Source organism: Heteronotia binoei, chromosome 15 (genome assembly GCF_032191835.1).
Source record: "Heteronotia binoei isolate CCM8104 ecotype False Entrance Well chromosome 15, APGP_CSIRO_Hbin_v1, whole genome shotgun sequence".
In the NCBI taxonomy this organism is placed as follows: domain Eukaryota; kingdom Metazoa; phylum Chordata; class Lepidosauria; order Squamata; family Gekkonidae; genus Heteronotia; species Heteronotia binoei.
In genome coordinates this window covers 6,995,753-7,011,583 of record NC_083237.1, presented here as the reverse complement: position 1 = coordinate 7,011,583, position 15,831 = coordinate 6,995,753, and the positions used below count along the sequence as shown (strand labels likewise).

At 51.7% G+C, this 15,831-nt stretch overlaps 2 protein-coding genes across 2 annotated transcripts in view; one reads left to right on the top strand and one right to left on the bottom strand.

The window, feature by feature from the left end:
- Positions 1 to 963: 963 nt before the first annotated feature.
- Positions 964 to 5,911, top strand: LOC132583740 (zinc finger protein 239-like). The gene is made up of 2 exons (XM_060255391.1): positions 964 to 1,094; positions 4,829 to 5,911. The coding sequence occupies exon 2, from the start codon at positions 4,852 to 4,854 to the stop codon at positions 5,833 to 5,835; it is 984 nt and encodes a 327-aa protein (XP_060111374.1). The 5' UTR covers positions 964 to 1,094; positions 4,829 to 4,851; the 3' UTR covers positions 5,836 to 5,911.
- Positions 5,912 to 10,579: 4,668 nt separating this feature from the next.
- The window catches only part of MYH6 (myosin heavy chain 6), a 70,737-nt gene continuing 65,485 nt past the window's right edge, over positions 10,580 to 15,831 (bottom strand). Inside the window, 2 exon segments of the mRNA XM_060255351.1 lie at positions 10,580 to 10,653; positions 15,114 to 15,248. Of these exon segments, the coding sequence (XP_060111334.1) occupies positions 10,633 to 10,653; positions 15,114 to 15,248 (156 nt within the window). The 3' untranslated portion in view covers positions 10,580 to 10,632.

The following is a 15,831-nucleotide window of genomic DNA, read 5'->3' as shown; positions in this document are numbered from 1 at the left end:
TCATTTGGTGGCCAAAGGATTTGAGGTTCAGCTTCAGCATCTGACCTTCCAGGGAACAGTCTGGGTTGATTTCCTTTAGGACTGGCTGATTGGATCTTCTTGCAGTCCAAGGGACTCTCAAGAGTCTTCTCCAGGGAGTGCTCCCTTCTCATTTGGTGGCGGAAGGATTTGAGCTTCAGCTTCAGCATCTGACCTTCCAGGGAACAGGCTGGAGGTTTTTCGCTTTCCCGGCGTTGCCGGGAGGTTGGCACCCCCAGGGAGGAGGCTAGCTGATTGGATCTTCTTGCAGTCCAAGGGACTCTCAAGAGTCTTCTCCAGGGAGTGCTCCCTTCTCATTTGGTGGCCAAAGGATCTGAGCTTCAGCTTCAGCATCTGACCTTCCAGGGAACAGTCTGGGTTGATTTCCCTTAGGACTGGCTGATTGGATCTTCTTGCAGTCCAAGGGACTCTCAAGAGTCTTCTCCAGGGAGTGCTCCCTTCTCATTTGGTGGCGGAAGGATTTGAGCTTCAGCTTCAGCATCTGACCTTCCAGGGAACAGTCTGGGTTGATTTCCTTTAGGACTGGCTGATTGGATCTTCTTGCAGTCCAAGGGACTCTCAAGAGTCTTCTCCAGGGAGTGCTCCCTTCTCATTTGGTGGCGGAAGGATTTGAGCTTCAGCTTCAGCATCTGACCTTCCAGGGAACAGTCTGGGTTGATTTCCTTTAGGACTGGCTGATTGGATCTTCTTGCAGTCCAAGGGACTCTCAAGCGTTTTCTCCAGGGAGTGCTCCCTTCTCATTTGGTGGCCAAAGGATTTGAGGTTCAGCTTCAGCATCTGACCTTCCAGGGAACAGGCTGATTTTCGCTTTCCCGGCGACGCCGGGAGGTTGGCACCCACAGGGAGGAGGGTTGCCCCAGGGAGAGGGCCAGACAGAGGCGGGCGGGGGCCGTGGGGCGGGGCTCCGCCCCGTGACGCAGAGGCGGGGGGCGTGGCCGCGAGGGGAGCCGCCCGGCCTCTTCTCTGCAGCAGCGACGCCCCCCCCCCCCCCTCGCCAAATCTAGCCTTCCTTCCTCCCCAGCTCCATCGGCGGAAGCCGCGGCCGGCTGCAGCAGGTAAGGGGGGAGATTGCAGCTAGCCCAGCCAGCCCACCGCCCTCGTTGCAGTCGCAGATTCCGGGTTTCCCGGGGAGGGTGGGGGCGCTTCCTAGCCGTTTTCCAATCCGGATCCCGGGGATTTTGCACGTCTAAACCCGGGCCCGGCGCCACCCGCTGCCAGCCCAGCCCGGGCTCATGGCCCCAAGCGCCGCCCCCCCCCCGGAAATCGCCTCTCCCCAGTGCAACCCCCCCCCCCGCAATCTCTGGATAGCTTCCCCGTGTCCGATCCCCCCCACCCCCAGTTCCTCGCAGCACTCCAGACCCCCGCGATGCACCCTCGCCCCACCTCTGGAAACCCCGGACAGAGCCCCCCCCCCACTAGCCCCTCCTGCAGCCGCCCCGAATTCTTGCACAAGCCATGCAAATCCAGTTGGGGACCCCCCCCTCCCTTCCGATTCACAACAGCTCTCTCTCTCTGTGTCTCCCTTTACCCCCCCCCCCACCTTGGCACCCCTTCCCCGCCTTCCCCATTGGCCCCCCTGTTGCAACCCCCCCCTTCCCCGCTTCAGGGCTGGCCCAAGACTGTCTGGCAAGGCTTGCTTCTGGGGCCCCCCAGGGTCCATGGGGGGCACCCAGTTTGGTACCCCCAGAAGGCCAGCGCCCTAGGCAACCCCCTAGTTCAGGGGTGGCCGACGGTAGCTCTCCAGATTTTTTTTTGCCTACAACTCCCATCAGCCCCAGCCGTTGGCCATGCTGGCTGGGGCTGATGGGAGTTGTAGGCAAAAAAAACCCATCTGGCGAGCTACTGTTGGCCACCCCTGCTAGTTTGCCCGGTTGTGGAGCTGGCCTTGCCCCGCTCGCATTTGGCTGGAGACAAAAGGGGTGCTCAGTTTGCCCCTCACGAGGTGGGGTGGGGGTGCAGAACTCAAGAATAAGCATGAAAAGCCCCCCCACCCCAAGGAAAGGTGGGGCAGGAAGAGGGGCCATGGATTGAAGCCTTCTTGCTTACGGAGAACCCCCCCTCCCTTCGGAAGCCTTCCGTGTAGCCTCAGAACCTCATTTGTGATGGGGGCCGGATCGGACATAAATGAGGCCTTGTCGGGCCGGGCCATGTCAGACTGGGCCATATGTGTACTTATCCAAGATTAGGTAGCAGAGAATTAAACTTTATAAAGGACACAGACAGACATAATTAAAGATGGGAGAAAAACCTTAAAACATCAGCACTTGTTGGTCTTAAAGGGGCATTATTTATATCTCTCCCATGGGATCCAGGGAGCTGGGCGAAGGAAGCTCCAGCTCTTTCCTTCCTTCCCCAGGGGAGGAGGAGGGGGAGGAGCCTCAGCCAGTAGAAGGAAGAGTGGCATGCCTCAGTAGCTCTTTATATTTCTCCCATGGGATCCAGGGAACTGGTCAAAGGAAGCCCAAGCGCTTTCCTTCCTTCCCCAGGGGATGAGGAGGGGGAGGAGCCTCAGCCAGGAGAAGGAAGAGTGGCATGCCTCAGTAGCTCTTTATATTTCTCCCATGGGATCCAGGGAACTGGTCAAAGAAAGCCCAAGCGCTTTCCTTCCTTCCCCAGGGGATGAGGAGGGAGAGGAGCCTCAGCCAGTAGAAGGAAGAGTGGCATGCCTCAGTAGCTCTGCGGTGCGATTGAGGGAGCCAGTTTGGTGTAGTGGTTAAGTGTGCAGACTCTTATCTGGGAGAGCCGGGTTTGATTCCCTACTCCTCCACTTGCACCTGCTGGCAAGGCCTTGGGTCAGCTATAGCTCTGGCAGAGGTTGTCCTTGAAAGGGCAGCTGCTGTGAGAGCCCTCTCCAGCCCCACCCACGTCACAGGGTGTCTGTTGTAGGGGGAGAAGACATAGGAGATAGTAAGCCGCTCTGAGACTCTTCGGAGTGGAGGGCGGGATATAAATCCAATATCATCTTCTTCTTCTCCCCGCCTTCCTCCCCAAGGGAGGAGCCTGAGCCAATGGAGAAAATAGAGGCTTTGCTCTGTAGCTCCTGTGCGATTGAGCAAGCCTGGCCAAGCCAGCTGTGATGCAGAAGGAAGCAAGTGAGAGAGAAGGAAGCAGATGACAGCCAGTTGCTCAGGGGCCTGATAGGAGCCCTCTGGGGGCCTGATTCAGCCCCGGGCCACATGTTTGACACCCCTGTAGGTTATGGAATGTTCACAGTCACTCAAACCTCTGAAAGAACAGGGAGTTGGTTTAGGGGCTGCTGAAAATCAGGGAAGTCAAAAGTGCGTTCAGACAGTATGAGAGGTGAAATAAATACGTTGCGGGTGGGAAAGGCTATCTGCTGCAGAGGGACAGAGTTGGGTGCAGTGGAGTAGAGAGGATGGGAGGATTTGCACACAGGGCCCTAGAAACAGATGTCCTTGTGCGCTGTAGAGAAGGCGAAGCTGCAGGAAAGCGAGGAGGGCAGCACGCCGCGCACAAATGATTCCTAATCATAATGGCGTCTAGGATGTGTGAGAGCCTCTCTGTGCTGAGGGGGAACATTTCAGTGTGTGGAGGCTGTCGTCTTTCACAACAGCCCTGCAAGGTAGGTCTGTATTAGTATTGCCGGAATGAGAGGCAAAAAGCATTAGGAGCCCAGCTGATGTGAGATTTGAATCTGAGTCTTCCTATTCCAGCCTTTCAGCTGCAAGGCGTGAATAAATTCAGGCTGCTCTCTGCTGCACCGGCTGGGGCGTTGAACTCATTTTATGAGGGGCGGATCTGGCATACATGAGACCTTGTTGGGCCGGGCCATGTGTAAAGCAGTGGTCCCCAACCTTTTTGGCACCAGAGCCCGGTTTTGTGGAAGACAATTTTTCCATGGACTGGGCAGGGGGAGGGGGCATGGTTTCGGGATGATACAATTGCGCACTTTAATTTGGTGTGGTGGTTAAGTGTGCGGACTCTTATCTGGGAGAACCGGCCCCCACTCCTCCCCTTGCAGCTGCTGGAATGGCCTTGGGTCAGCCATAGCTATTGCAGAGTTGTCCTTGAAAGGGCAGCTTCTGGGAGAGCACCCACCTCACAGGGTGTCTGTTGTGGGGGAGGAAGTTAAAGGCGATTGTGAGCCACTCTGAGATTCGGAGTGGAGGGCAGGATATAAATCCGATGTCGTTGTCTTCGTCTTCTTCATCTTCTTCTTCTTATTATCATCATCATTATCATTATTGTTACTATTATTAAAAATATTGTGAAAGCAACATCACCCCAGAGTCGAAAACGACTGGTGCTTGCACAGGGGACTACCTTTACCTTTTTACTACTACATTGTAATATATAATGAAATAATTATACAACTCATGGCCCGGTTGCTAACAGGCCACCGACCGGTACCGGTCCACGGCCCGGGGGTTGGGGACCCCTGTTGTAAAGGACACAGGCAAACACAAGTAACGATTAAAAAAACCCCCTAAAATAAAACATGCTTCAAGTATTAGCGCTCTTGCAATATTGCAGTCAGCCATCCAAGCAAGCTCTCCCCTTCCTCCCCAAGAGAGGAGCCTCAGCCAATAGGGGAAACAGAGGCTTTGCTCTGTAGCTGAGAAATCTCGGCTAAGCAGGCTGGGATGCAGAAGGAAGCAAGAAAGAAACAGACTTGCTCACGGGCCTGATAACAGCTGTTCTAATCCAGCCGTCGGGCCTCATTTTTGACACCCCTGGGCTACGGGCACTGAAGAGATGCCACACAAGATGGCCACCTCTGTGTTCCCAGGGCCCCCCTATTAACCTTTCCGTCCTTCCTCTTTTGCAGACTTGACCATGGGCTGAACACTCATGGGGGAGACTCCCCCTCCTCGTCCCTTGGGCATGTCAGAAGCCAGATTCCCCGCCACCGGCGCCCCCCGATGCCCTCTGTCTCATCTCTGCAAGTACTGCGGGGCGGAGTTCCCTCGCTCCTGGGACCTGCGCTACCACATGCGCTCGCACCCCGAGGGGCGTGGCTTCGGCTGCAAGCTGTGCGGGAAGGCCTTCTTCCGCTCCTCAGCCCTGCTCCGCCACGAGATCACCCACAGCGGAGAGAAGCCCTTCAAGTGCGGGGAGTGCGGCAAGGGCTTTGCCCAGGCGGTGCAGCTGGAGAACCACACCCGCTCCCACACCGGCGAGCGCCCCTTTGCCTGCGGCCAGTGCGGGAAGGCCTTCATGTCCTCCTCCCACCTGGCCCAGCACCGGCGCATCCACTGGGCCGAGCGCAAGCACTGCTGCCCGCTCTGCGGCAAGACCTTCCTGCGGCCCTGGGACGTCGTGCAGCACCAGCGCTTCCACACCGGCGAGCGCAACTTCCGCTGCGAGGACTGCGGGAAGAACTTCTTCCGCTCCTCGGACCTCCTGCGGCACCAGCGCATCCACACCGGCGAACGGCCCTTCCGCTGCCAGCCGTGCGGCAAGACCTTCTCGCGCTCCTCCGTCCTGGCCAAGCACATGCTGACCCACACGGGGGAGAAGCCCTACAAGTGCGAGACGTGCCAAAAGGCCTACATCACCGCCTCCCAGCTCACCGAGCACCGGCGCGTCCACACGGGGGAGAAGCCCTACCTCTGCGCCGACTGCGGCAAGACCTTCACCTACTCCTTCCTCCTCCGACGCCACGTCAAAATCCACACCGGGGAACGTCCCCACGCCTGCCCAGAGTGCCCCAAGGCCTTCAAGACATCGGGCCATCTGCATAAGCACCGGCAGATCCACGCCAGGGAGGGGGCAGGGGTGGGGAAAGGGTGGCAGAGACGCAGCGGGGAGGCCGGCTGTGGGGCGGAGTGGTGAGAGGCGCCCGGGCCGTGTTTGTGGGGAGAAGGGGCACAATAAAGGGCTCCCCCTGCAGGGTTGTGAAGGAACTGCATTCTGTGTTTTAATAGCCTTGCCTGGTGGGTGTGGGATTGCCGGGGGGGGGGGGGGGGGGCGGGGGGGGAGTGGGGGATTTCTTGGCTCGGTCTTCTCCCAGCTGGTTCAGAAGGGAACTGGCACTGCGGTGACTTTTGGCAGGCTCCGAGATGGATGTCGACACCTCCGGCTGGGCATTTAAGTAGTATTAATCAACAAAAAGGACCAGGGTGTGTTTTGTTGTTGTTCCATCGCACAGTCGAGTCCGACTCTTTGCGACCCCACAAAGTCACGCCAGGCCCCCCTGTCTTCCACCATCCTCCGAAGTCTGCTCAAATTGGTGTTTGTTACATCAGTAACGCTGTCCAGCCATCTCCTCTTTTGCCGTCCCCTTCTTCTTTTGCCTTCTGTCTTTCCTAGCATCAGGATCTTCTCCAGGGAGTGCTCCCTTCTCATTTGGTGGCCAATATATATACATGCACACATACCAGGGTGTGTAGGATATAACTATTACAACAAAACTGTCATGTATAATGCTGGATGCTTAGCATATCCATTCTTTACAATGTCTATATAATAAAAGTTTGTATCGGACACTATTGTGCTCACATATAATTTTTTAAGAAGGTAAAATTATAAATTCCAAAGCTCAGCAGCCACAGATCCTTATAGTACAAATGATGTATTCAGTATTTAAAGCAAGATACAGGAGAATCGTACCCCGTTAAGTGAAACTTCTAGCAAGCTGAGGCTACGTGTATAACTGTATGGTGATTTCCTCTGGCTAAACAATAGCTAAAAACGTGGAAGATTTTTTGTGGAAGAAAGAAGATATTGGATTTGTATCCCGCCCTCCACTTTGAATTTCAGAGTGGCTCACAATTTCCTTTACCTTCCTCCCCCACAACAGACACCCTGTGAGATGGGTGGGGCTGAGAGAGCTCTACCAAAAGCTGCCCTTTCAAGGATGGCTCTGCGAGAGCTATAGCTGACCCAAGGCCATTCCAGCAGTTGCAAGTGGAAGAGTGGGGAATCAAACCTGGTTCTCAGAGATAAGAGTCCACGCACTTGACCACTACACCAAGCTGTGAACTACACCACCACACCAAACAGCTGTGAAGTGATTACAGGTAAATTTATGGAAGTAGTGGAATGTTGAAAACGTAACAGATTTCTCTAAAGACCTGAGGAAGGTTTGGAAAACGGGAAGCCTGTTGTCTTGTCTGGCTTCACTTGAGCTGCTGTGAAAGCCTGAATGTTCCTTAGAGAAGTATGGACATTCATGCTGTCTGAGTTCAGATTTTTGTATCCGTTATTGTTCGTATCGTGCTTAGAGTATTGAATATTTCCTCTGTACTTATCAGAATTTGTGGCTAACGAGCTTTGGAATTTATGGTTTTGTCTTCTAGAAAATAATATGTGAGCACAATAGTGCCTGATATAAACTTTATTAGACATTGTAAAGAATATACTAAGTATCTGATATGGTGATTTTGGTGTAATGGGCATTTAAGGGGTGGCAAGACCTTGCTTAACTTCTGAGGTTTGACAAGGCCGGGCTAGTCTGAGCCATCCAGAGCAGGTTATAGTCTCCATTGCAGAGCCTTAAAGGATATCAGGGTGGCTAAACTGTGGCCCGGGCACCACATGTGGGTCTTTCACTCATATTGTGTGGCTTTCAAAGCCCCCACCGCCCCGTCAGCCAGACTGGAGAAAGCTTTTGTCTCTTTAAATCACTCCTCCAAGCCAACCAGCTTGGAGAATGCATTTGAAGTTAAGGTTGCTTTCTTTCAACCTCTCCCTCCCCCCACCCATCTATTTGCCTGCCTGTCCACCTGCTCTCAAACATCTGAAGTTCATGCCTCATGGCTTTCAAACCTCTGAAGTTCCTGACTTGGGGCTCTCAAACCTCTGAAGTTTATTCTACGTGGCTCTTACGCTGAGCAACGTTCGGCCACCCTAATTGAGAGAGATATATTTTAAATTCTAGGAACTGGTTGCAGTTTCTCACATTAGCCACCAGGATGTGCTGCAATACAGCAAATAAATCCTGCCCACATTGCAGTGCTAAACTCCACCATGTTGATTTCTCAGCCTGACCACTGGAGGGACAAGATTGGTTGTCTCTGGGTTAGGAAATGCATAGACAGACCAATATTAACTAACAGAGGCTACACGATGAAGTATGGTTGCCGAGTCCAATTCAGAAAATATCTGGGGGCTTTGGGGGTGGAGCCAGGTTGTGACAAGCAGAATTGAACTCCAAAGGGAGTTCTGGCCATCACATTTAAAGGGACCGCACACCTTTTAAATGCCTTCCCTCTATTGGAAATAAGGATAGAGGCACCTTCTTTTGAGGCTCATAGACTTGGACCCCCTGGTCCAATCTTTTTGAAACTTGGAGGGTCTTTGGAAGAGAGGCATCGGATGCTATGCTGCAAATTTGGTGCCTCTTCCTCAAAAAATAGCCCCCACAGAGCCCCGGATACCCACAGATCAATTCTCCGTCATCCCCTATGGGAATCGGTCTCCACAGGGAATAATGGAGTGCCCAGCAGACATTTCCCTCTCCCCCACACCACTTTCTGATAACCCTGAAGTGGGGGAAGGCTCCAAACTGGGGGATCCCCTGCCCCAACCTGGGGATTTGAAGAAAAGCCTAGAGTTCCACAGAGAATGACTCGACCAACAACAAAAAGCTGTGGAAAAATAACGAAAAATTAGTGAAAAATACTTCAAAAGCGTAATAGGTAATGAAACACTTCAACTTCACACATGTCCACATATCATTACAGACAACAGCGTATTATCACAAATGCAAGACAGAAAGTACAAAGAATAAATATTCAGAAGTGCTTGCAGTTTGTCCATATCCAGTTTGAAGTCCTTGAAAACCATTAATTAAAGTGCCAGTGTCTATTGTGTTGCAACTGCAGGTAATTCTTGTTCTCCCAGCAAAGAATTTATGATGTTCAGTCGTTTCTTCAAACTTCATTTCTCTAAAGACGTTTATTATATAGTGGATGGTCATAAGCCCCTAACGGTAAAGCCTGCAATACTGTTTCAAGACTGGATTACTGTAATGCCCTCTACATGGGGCTGCTTTTGTGCCGAACCCGGAAGCTGCCGCTGGTGCAGAATGCGGCTGCTAGACTGCTGTTAGGGCTCCCAAAATGGGAGCACATACAGCCGGGGCTACGTGAACTGCACTGGCTGCCAGTTATATACCGGATTCGTTACAAAGTGCTGGTTATTACCTTTAAAGCCCTATATGGCCGAGGACCTGCCTACCTTAGGGACCGTCTCTCCCCATATGAACCCCAGAGAGCACGGAGATCAGCAGGGAAGAACCTGCTGACTATCCCCGGGCCCAAAGAGGTAAAACTACAGAGCACCCGCGCTCGGGCCTTCTCTGTTATGGCCCCACACTTATGGAACCAGCTTCCGGAAGAGACGCGGGCCCTGCGGGATTTTGAACAGTTCCGCAGGGCCTGCAAGACCATCCTTTTTCGAATGGCCTTCGCCGAATAAAGAGAGATTCTGCTAATGAAATCCACCATCTGTATAATAGCACCAGGGTATTAATTTTATCAATTTTAGTAGGTTTTAATTAAACTGTTAAATTTAATTTTTGTTTAAATATATTGTATAACTAATGCATTGATTTATGTTGTTAGCCGCCCTGAGCCTGCTTCGGCGGGGAGGGCGGGATATAAATTAAATGATGATGATGATGATGTTTCAAATGTCTTCTTCATCTGAGAGACGTATTCCACTTATCAACTTCCAGCATACAACATCCCTATACCACTAGCTCTGGAGAAAACCTCCTAAGCTGGACGATAAGTGGAATACGTCTCTTAGATGAAGAAGACATTTGAAACAGTATTACAAGCGACGTCTTAACATCACTGTTGGACGCCGGCACTTTAATTAATGGTTTTCAAGGACTTCAAACTGGATATGGACTAACTGCAAGCCCTTTTGAATATTTATTCTTTGTACTTTCTATCTTGCATTTGTGATAACAACGCTGTTGTATGTAATGCTATGTGGAAATGTGTGCAGCTGAAGCGTTTAATTATCTAGTACACTTTCGAAGTATTCTTCGCTCATTTTTCGTTATTTTTCCTCAGTTTTTTGTTGTCGGTTGACCCACCTGGGGGATTGGCAGCCCAGGGCTGAAGTTTCTTTGGAAGCTCCATAGAAGCAAAATGCTATTATCTGCAGATACCCCTCAGGGACGCCGCATCCTCCTTTTCCTAGCTGGGCCCTCACATGATCACCACAAGGCAGACCTCTAGTAAGACACCTCCAGAATGCTATTAAAGGCACGGAGTGACAACCCCCCTCTCTGGTCTGGCACAGGGCAGCCAATCTGCCGGTGGCGTCTGGAGATTTCCTGGAATTACTGCATGATCGCCGGATGACAGAGCTCAGGTTCCCCTGGACAGCATGGCTGCTTGGGAGGGGTGGGTTCTATGGCGTCATACCCTGCTAAGGTCCCACCCCACAGCTAACCCACCCTCAGGTTCTGCCCCCCCGGAATTTCCCATCTCGGAGCTGGCGACTGTAGGCCCTTTTGGGTTTATATGGTGAGGAGAGGCAATGCTGTCTGACTCGATTAAATCTGCTGTTCGGCTTTATTAATTCTGCTCCGTTTGTGGTAAATGCTACTCAGAGGAGAGGGGGAGCGCCAGGGAGGCGGGGCCACAGTTCGGCTGCCAATTCGAAAGCTGCTCACTCTTCCTCGTGAAGTTTCTGGAAGAGAGAAGGAGAAAGAGAAGGGGTAATGGAGGAAGGAAAAGAACATAAGAGAAGCCATGTTGGATCAGGCCAGTGGCCCATCCAGTCCAACACTCTGTGTCACATAAGGACAGAAGAGAAGCGATGTTGGATCAGGCCAGTGGCCCATCCAGTCCAACACTCTGTGTCACATAAGGACATAATAGAAGCCATGTTGGATCAGGCCAGTGGCCCATCCAGTCCAACACTCTGTGTCACATAAGGACATAATAGAAGCCATGTTGGATCAGGCCAGTGGCCCATCCAGTCCAACACTCTGTGTCACATAAGAACATAAGAGAAGCCATGTTGGATCAGGCGAATGGCCCATCCAGTCCAACACTGTGTCACATAAGAACATAAGAGAAACCACGCTGGATCAGGCCAACGGCCCATCCAGTCCAACACTGTGTCACATAAGAACAGAAGAGAAGCCATGTTGGATCAGGCCAATGGCCCATTCAGTCCAACACTCTGTCACACGGTGGCCAAAGAAACCAGGTGCCATCAGGAGATCCATCACAAGCCCTCCCACTGTGCCCCCCCTCCAAGCACCAAGAATACAGAGCATCACTGCCCCAGACATAAGAACATAAGAGAAGCCATGATGGATCAGGAGAGTGGCCCATCCAGTCCAACACTCTGTGTCACACAGTGGCCAAAGAAACTAGGTGCCATCAAGAGGTCCATCAGTAGGGCCAGGACACTAGAAGCCCTCCCACTGTTGTCCCTCTCCAACACCAAGAATACAGAGCATCACTGCCCCAGACATAAGAACATAAGAGAAGCCATGTTGGATCAGGCCAATGGCCCATCCAGTCCAACAGTCTGTGTCACACAGTGGCCAAAAACCCAGGTGCCATCAGGAGGTCCATCAGTGGAGCCAGGACACTAGAAGCCCTTTCACTTGCCCCTCCCAAGCACCAAGAATAGAGAGCATCACTTGCCCCATCACTTGTATTGTGAGAAAGAGAGAAAAGTACTTCTTTTCTCCCTTTCTCACAATACAAGAACTCGTGGGCATTCAATGAAATTGCTGAGCAGTCGAGTTAGAACTGATCAAAGGAAGTACTTCTTCACCCAAAGGGTGATTAACACGTGGAATTCACTGCCACAGGAGGTGGTGGCAGCTACAAGCATAGACAGCTTCAAGAGGGGACTGAAGAAAACGGAGGAGAGGAAAAAAGGATGGCAGACACCAGGAAGGGGAAGTCCACTGTAAGGGGCCTTCTAAACTTGGTGGGGATGTGTGAGGAAAAGCCCCCTTTCCCCCCCAAACATCATAGTCACCAGTATGGTTGCCAGGGCACCTGGAGAAGTGAGCTCGCACACGTCTGGCAAGAGGGTGTGGGCAAAGCCATCCAGGAACTTAAAGGGACTCATGTGTACAAACAGCCTAAGTTTGCAGGCATTCTAAACCGGTATAGAGTGCTTGCCAACGTGCATGGACGTTTCCCCGTCACTGCGTGGGTCTGCCATGGTAGGGAAGAAGCTGCGCCGCCACGGAGCTATCCAGGCGACCGGTGATGAAGCGCTGAACATAGAATCCACTGTGTATCGCTAACACCACTCGTAGCCATCTTACTGCCAGGCTGGACTTCATTCCTTCGTAGTGGGAAGCTCACGTACACCCTTAGCCCGCAAGCAACCCATTTGCCCCATGAATGGATTAACAGCTCAAGTGTTGGTCCTGATTGTCTGGCAAGACCCTAAACAATGGTTCCTGCCCAGAAGATGATGGGATAAGAGGAAGAACATCTCCTGTCTCCACTAAGCCTTTTGTCTATACCGGGGATACCTAGGTCAATATTTGATTCCCTATTGTCACCTTCCTAGATAATCCCATTTAATCTTAAGTATCCAGCCATTCCCATTCTTACCCCAGTCTAACACCTTGGAGCCGCCTCAGGCCTGGAAATTTCCAGGTTCACAGGACTAAGGTGAAGTTCATTGGTCAAAGCAAACACCCAATTAGGTGTCACCAAGGGACTCGCAATTGGCTCTGCTAATGTCCAGCCTTCATGGTCATCACAGAGCCTCCCCTTTCTCCTCCCCATCACCTCCCATCCCCTAAGGGCTCAGGTGAGTCCTTATAACCTGTGGACTAGCTACCCACAGGTGTGCTTCTATCAGCAACCCACATTCCGCTGCATAGATCCATCCCCGATTCCTGATCAGTTTCGGGTCCTCCCCCATTCCCTCAATTGTCGCCACCGGAGCCTTCCTTGAAGACTACGAGAGGTAATATCGCCCTGTCTGTTTACCCTTATATGTTCCCCTATCAATCTATCTGTGTTTCTCAGGCCTGTGTGAATGTGTGATTGTATTGTATTTTTATCTTGTGTGAAAGAACTATATTTTTCTAAATAAATTACAATTGGTTTTATTAAACTAGAATCCTTTTATTGAGCATCACCCTCTGGATGGTTGAGCCTGATATATATATTGGTAAAAAGATTCCTAGTGAGCCAGGTGCCCACCTAACTAATTCCCCAACCTCGTTTTGAGGGCATTTTGGCTAACAGAAGGATGGAAAGTTCTTCTGCTGCCATGCAAACGCAAGAAACTTTTGGGTAGGGTTGGGTGTGTGGGGAAGTATTCTGCAGCTTTCCACTGTATCTGGGAAAAACTAGTGGGGAGGGGGGGGAGTAAAGTGGGAAGCGTCTTCATGACAGGCTCCTTTGCCAGTGACCAACAGATGTGGCCCAGTATACCCCAGAGACCAGCCCAGGAGAAGCAGTTGTGTTTTTCTCGGTTGGTTGGTTAAATTCTGTTTCTGTTTATTCGGGGGAGGGGGAGGGTATAGCCCCGTGGCGCAGAGTGGTAAAGCTGCAGTACTGCAGTCCGAGCTCTCTGCTCACAACCTGAGTTTGATCCTGGCGGAAGCTGGGTTCAGATAGCCAGCTCAAGGTTGACTCAGCCTTCCATCCTTCCGAGGTCGGTAAAATGAGTCCCCAGCTTGCTGGGGGGAAGGTGTGGATGACCGGGGAAGGCAAGGGCAAACCACCCCGTAGAAAGTCTGCTGTGAAAACATCGTGAGAAGTGAGATAGAAATTTCTAAATAATGAAAGCCAGCCTAGGGTAGATGCTTATTGGCCAGTGCTAGTGGTACCAAGTGTCCCTCCACTGCTCCCCAGTCTTGGAGCAGTTTTGCAACTGCTTTAAAATGAGGAGGGGGAAATGAACACACATGCCTACACATACATATCTGCTGCTTGAAGCGCAAAAGAACAAAACCAAGGACAGCTAAGAAAGAATGACTGTAAAAGGAAAGTGGAGAGACTGCGCTGGGTGGAAATATAGAGATCCCAAATATTAGGCTGGGGCCTACTGGGTGAAGGTGCAGGAAGAAGAATAAGAATTGCAGATTTATACCCTGCCCTTCTCTCTGAATCGGAGTCAAAGCACCCTACAATCTCCTTTATCTTCTTCCCCCACAACAGACACCCTGTGAGGTAGGTGGGGCTGAGAGAGCTCTGACAGAAGCTGCCTTTTCAAGGACAACTCCTGAGAGAGCTATGGCTGACCCAAGGCCATTCTAGCAGCTGCAAGTGGAGGAGTGGGGAATCAAACCCGGTTCTCCCAGATAAGAGTCCGCACACAACCACGACACCAAACTGGCTCTCTTACAGGTCAGGGAGTACATTTAAACGCAAGCAGTATTTAGTAATAGAAGGCAGGAGCAGAAGGTTCTTACGGGGTCTGTTGGTTTCGAGGCTACCCAAGAACACTTGAAGGGACAACAAAGGCAGAGAAGAAAGAAGCCTCGGGGTGGGGGAGGAAGAGTTTGCATTTGAGATGGAAAGAGAAGAGAGAAAGCAGAGTGGAAAGGGGAACAAGAAAATCCCGTGAAGGTGAGAGATGAATTTCCAGGGTCTGATTGAAAACCCGGTGGTGGTGGACACCTACTGGCTAGTGCCTGTGTCATCACTAACGTACTTCAGGGAGGGACGGTGGCTCAGTGGTAGAGCATCTGCTTGGGAAGCAGAAGGTCCCAGGTTCAATCCCTGGCATCTCCAAAAAAAGGGCCCAGGCAAATAGGTGTGAAAAGCCTCAGCTTGAGACCCTGGAGAGCCGCTGCCAGTCTGAGAAGACAATACTGACTTTGATGGACTTTGATGGACCAAAGGTCTGATTCAGACAGTATAAGGCAGCTTCATATGTTCATGTACTTCTACTTCCTCCCAAATGTAAGTATGATAGAAGTTACTGTCCTGGCCTCTCATGTCAGACAGAAAGGGGCAGTGAAAAAAAAAAGGCTGGGGGGGGGGGAGGAGGTGAGGAGGGTAGGAGTGATTACAGAAGCAGAAAGAGGAGGCCACAAAAGGCAGTGTCCCTCTGTTGAGGGGCTCCTCACGCCGTCAAATTCCGCAGACACCCATTTGCCCCACTGCCTCCCCAGTTTCCTCCCAACCTCTGAGACCCCCTGCCCTCACCTTTCCTCCCACATCGCGGCTCTTGGCCTTCAGCTTGTTGATCTGAGACTCGGCGATGTCCGCTCGCTCGTTGGCCTCATCCAGATCATGTTGAACCTTCCGGAACTTGGCCAGGTTGGAGTTGGCCTGCTCCTCCTAGGGGAGAGACAATGGGAAGGAAGGGGACGGTCTGTCTTAGGTAGGTGGGTCTTCCTGATTGTTCCTGGGGAGGGGGCTTGGAAATGCCCTGTTTGCTGTGTCAGTGGCAGGTAGGAAGAACGTAATCCTTGTTCTGTTTTTTTGGGGGGTGGGGGAGGGTGAGCAAAAACTCACAAGAGTTAATCTATCAAACTACCTGCCGCTGTGATTTCAGCAAAGAACAGGAAGAGACGGTGTGAAGGGTCTAAGAATACTTGGCGACTCAGGTTCAGAAAAGCTGTATCGTATCAGGCGGCTTAAGGTCTTGCAAGGCCTGCTGCAAAAGTGGGTTGCTGAGGTTTAGCAAAGGTCGACCTTTTCACAGCAGCAGGCCTGCAAGACCAAGCTCTGAGCTGGTGTTTGTGTGTCTATGGGAGAAAGGGAGAGGGAGAGAGAGAGAGGGAGGTCCTAATTCTCCTCAAAGCCTGCAAAGCACTTCATAATGGGAAATATAAGTACATTAGCAGCTCAGGTTCAGCAAAGCTGCTCTTGGTTTGCACCAAGGAGCTCAGATTCAGCCTGGCAGCTGGGATCTCTGCCA

What these genes read in the sequence shown, in the direction of transcription:
- LOC132583740 (XM_060255391.1), top strand. Translation starts at nt 4,852, where the DNA reads ATGGGGGAGACTCCCCCTCCTCGTCCCTTGGGCATGTCAGAAGCCAGA.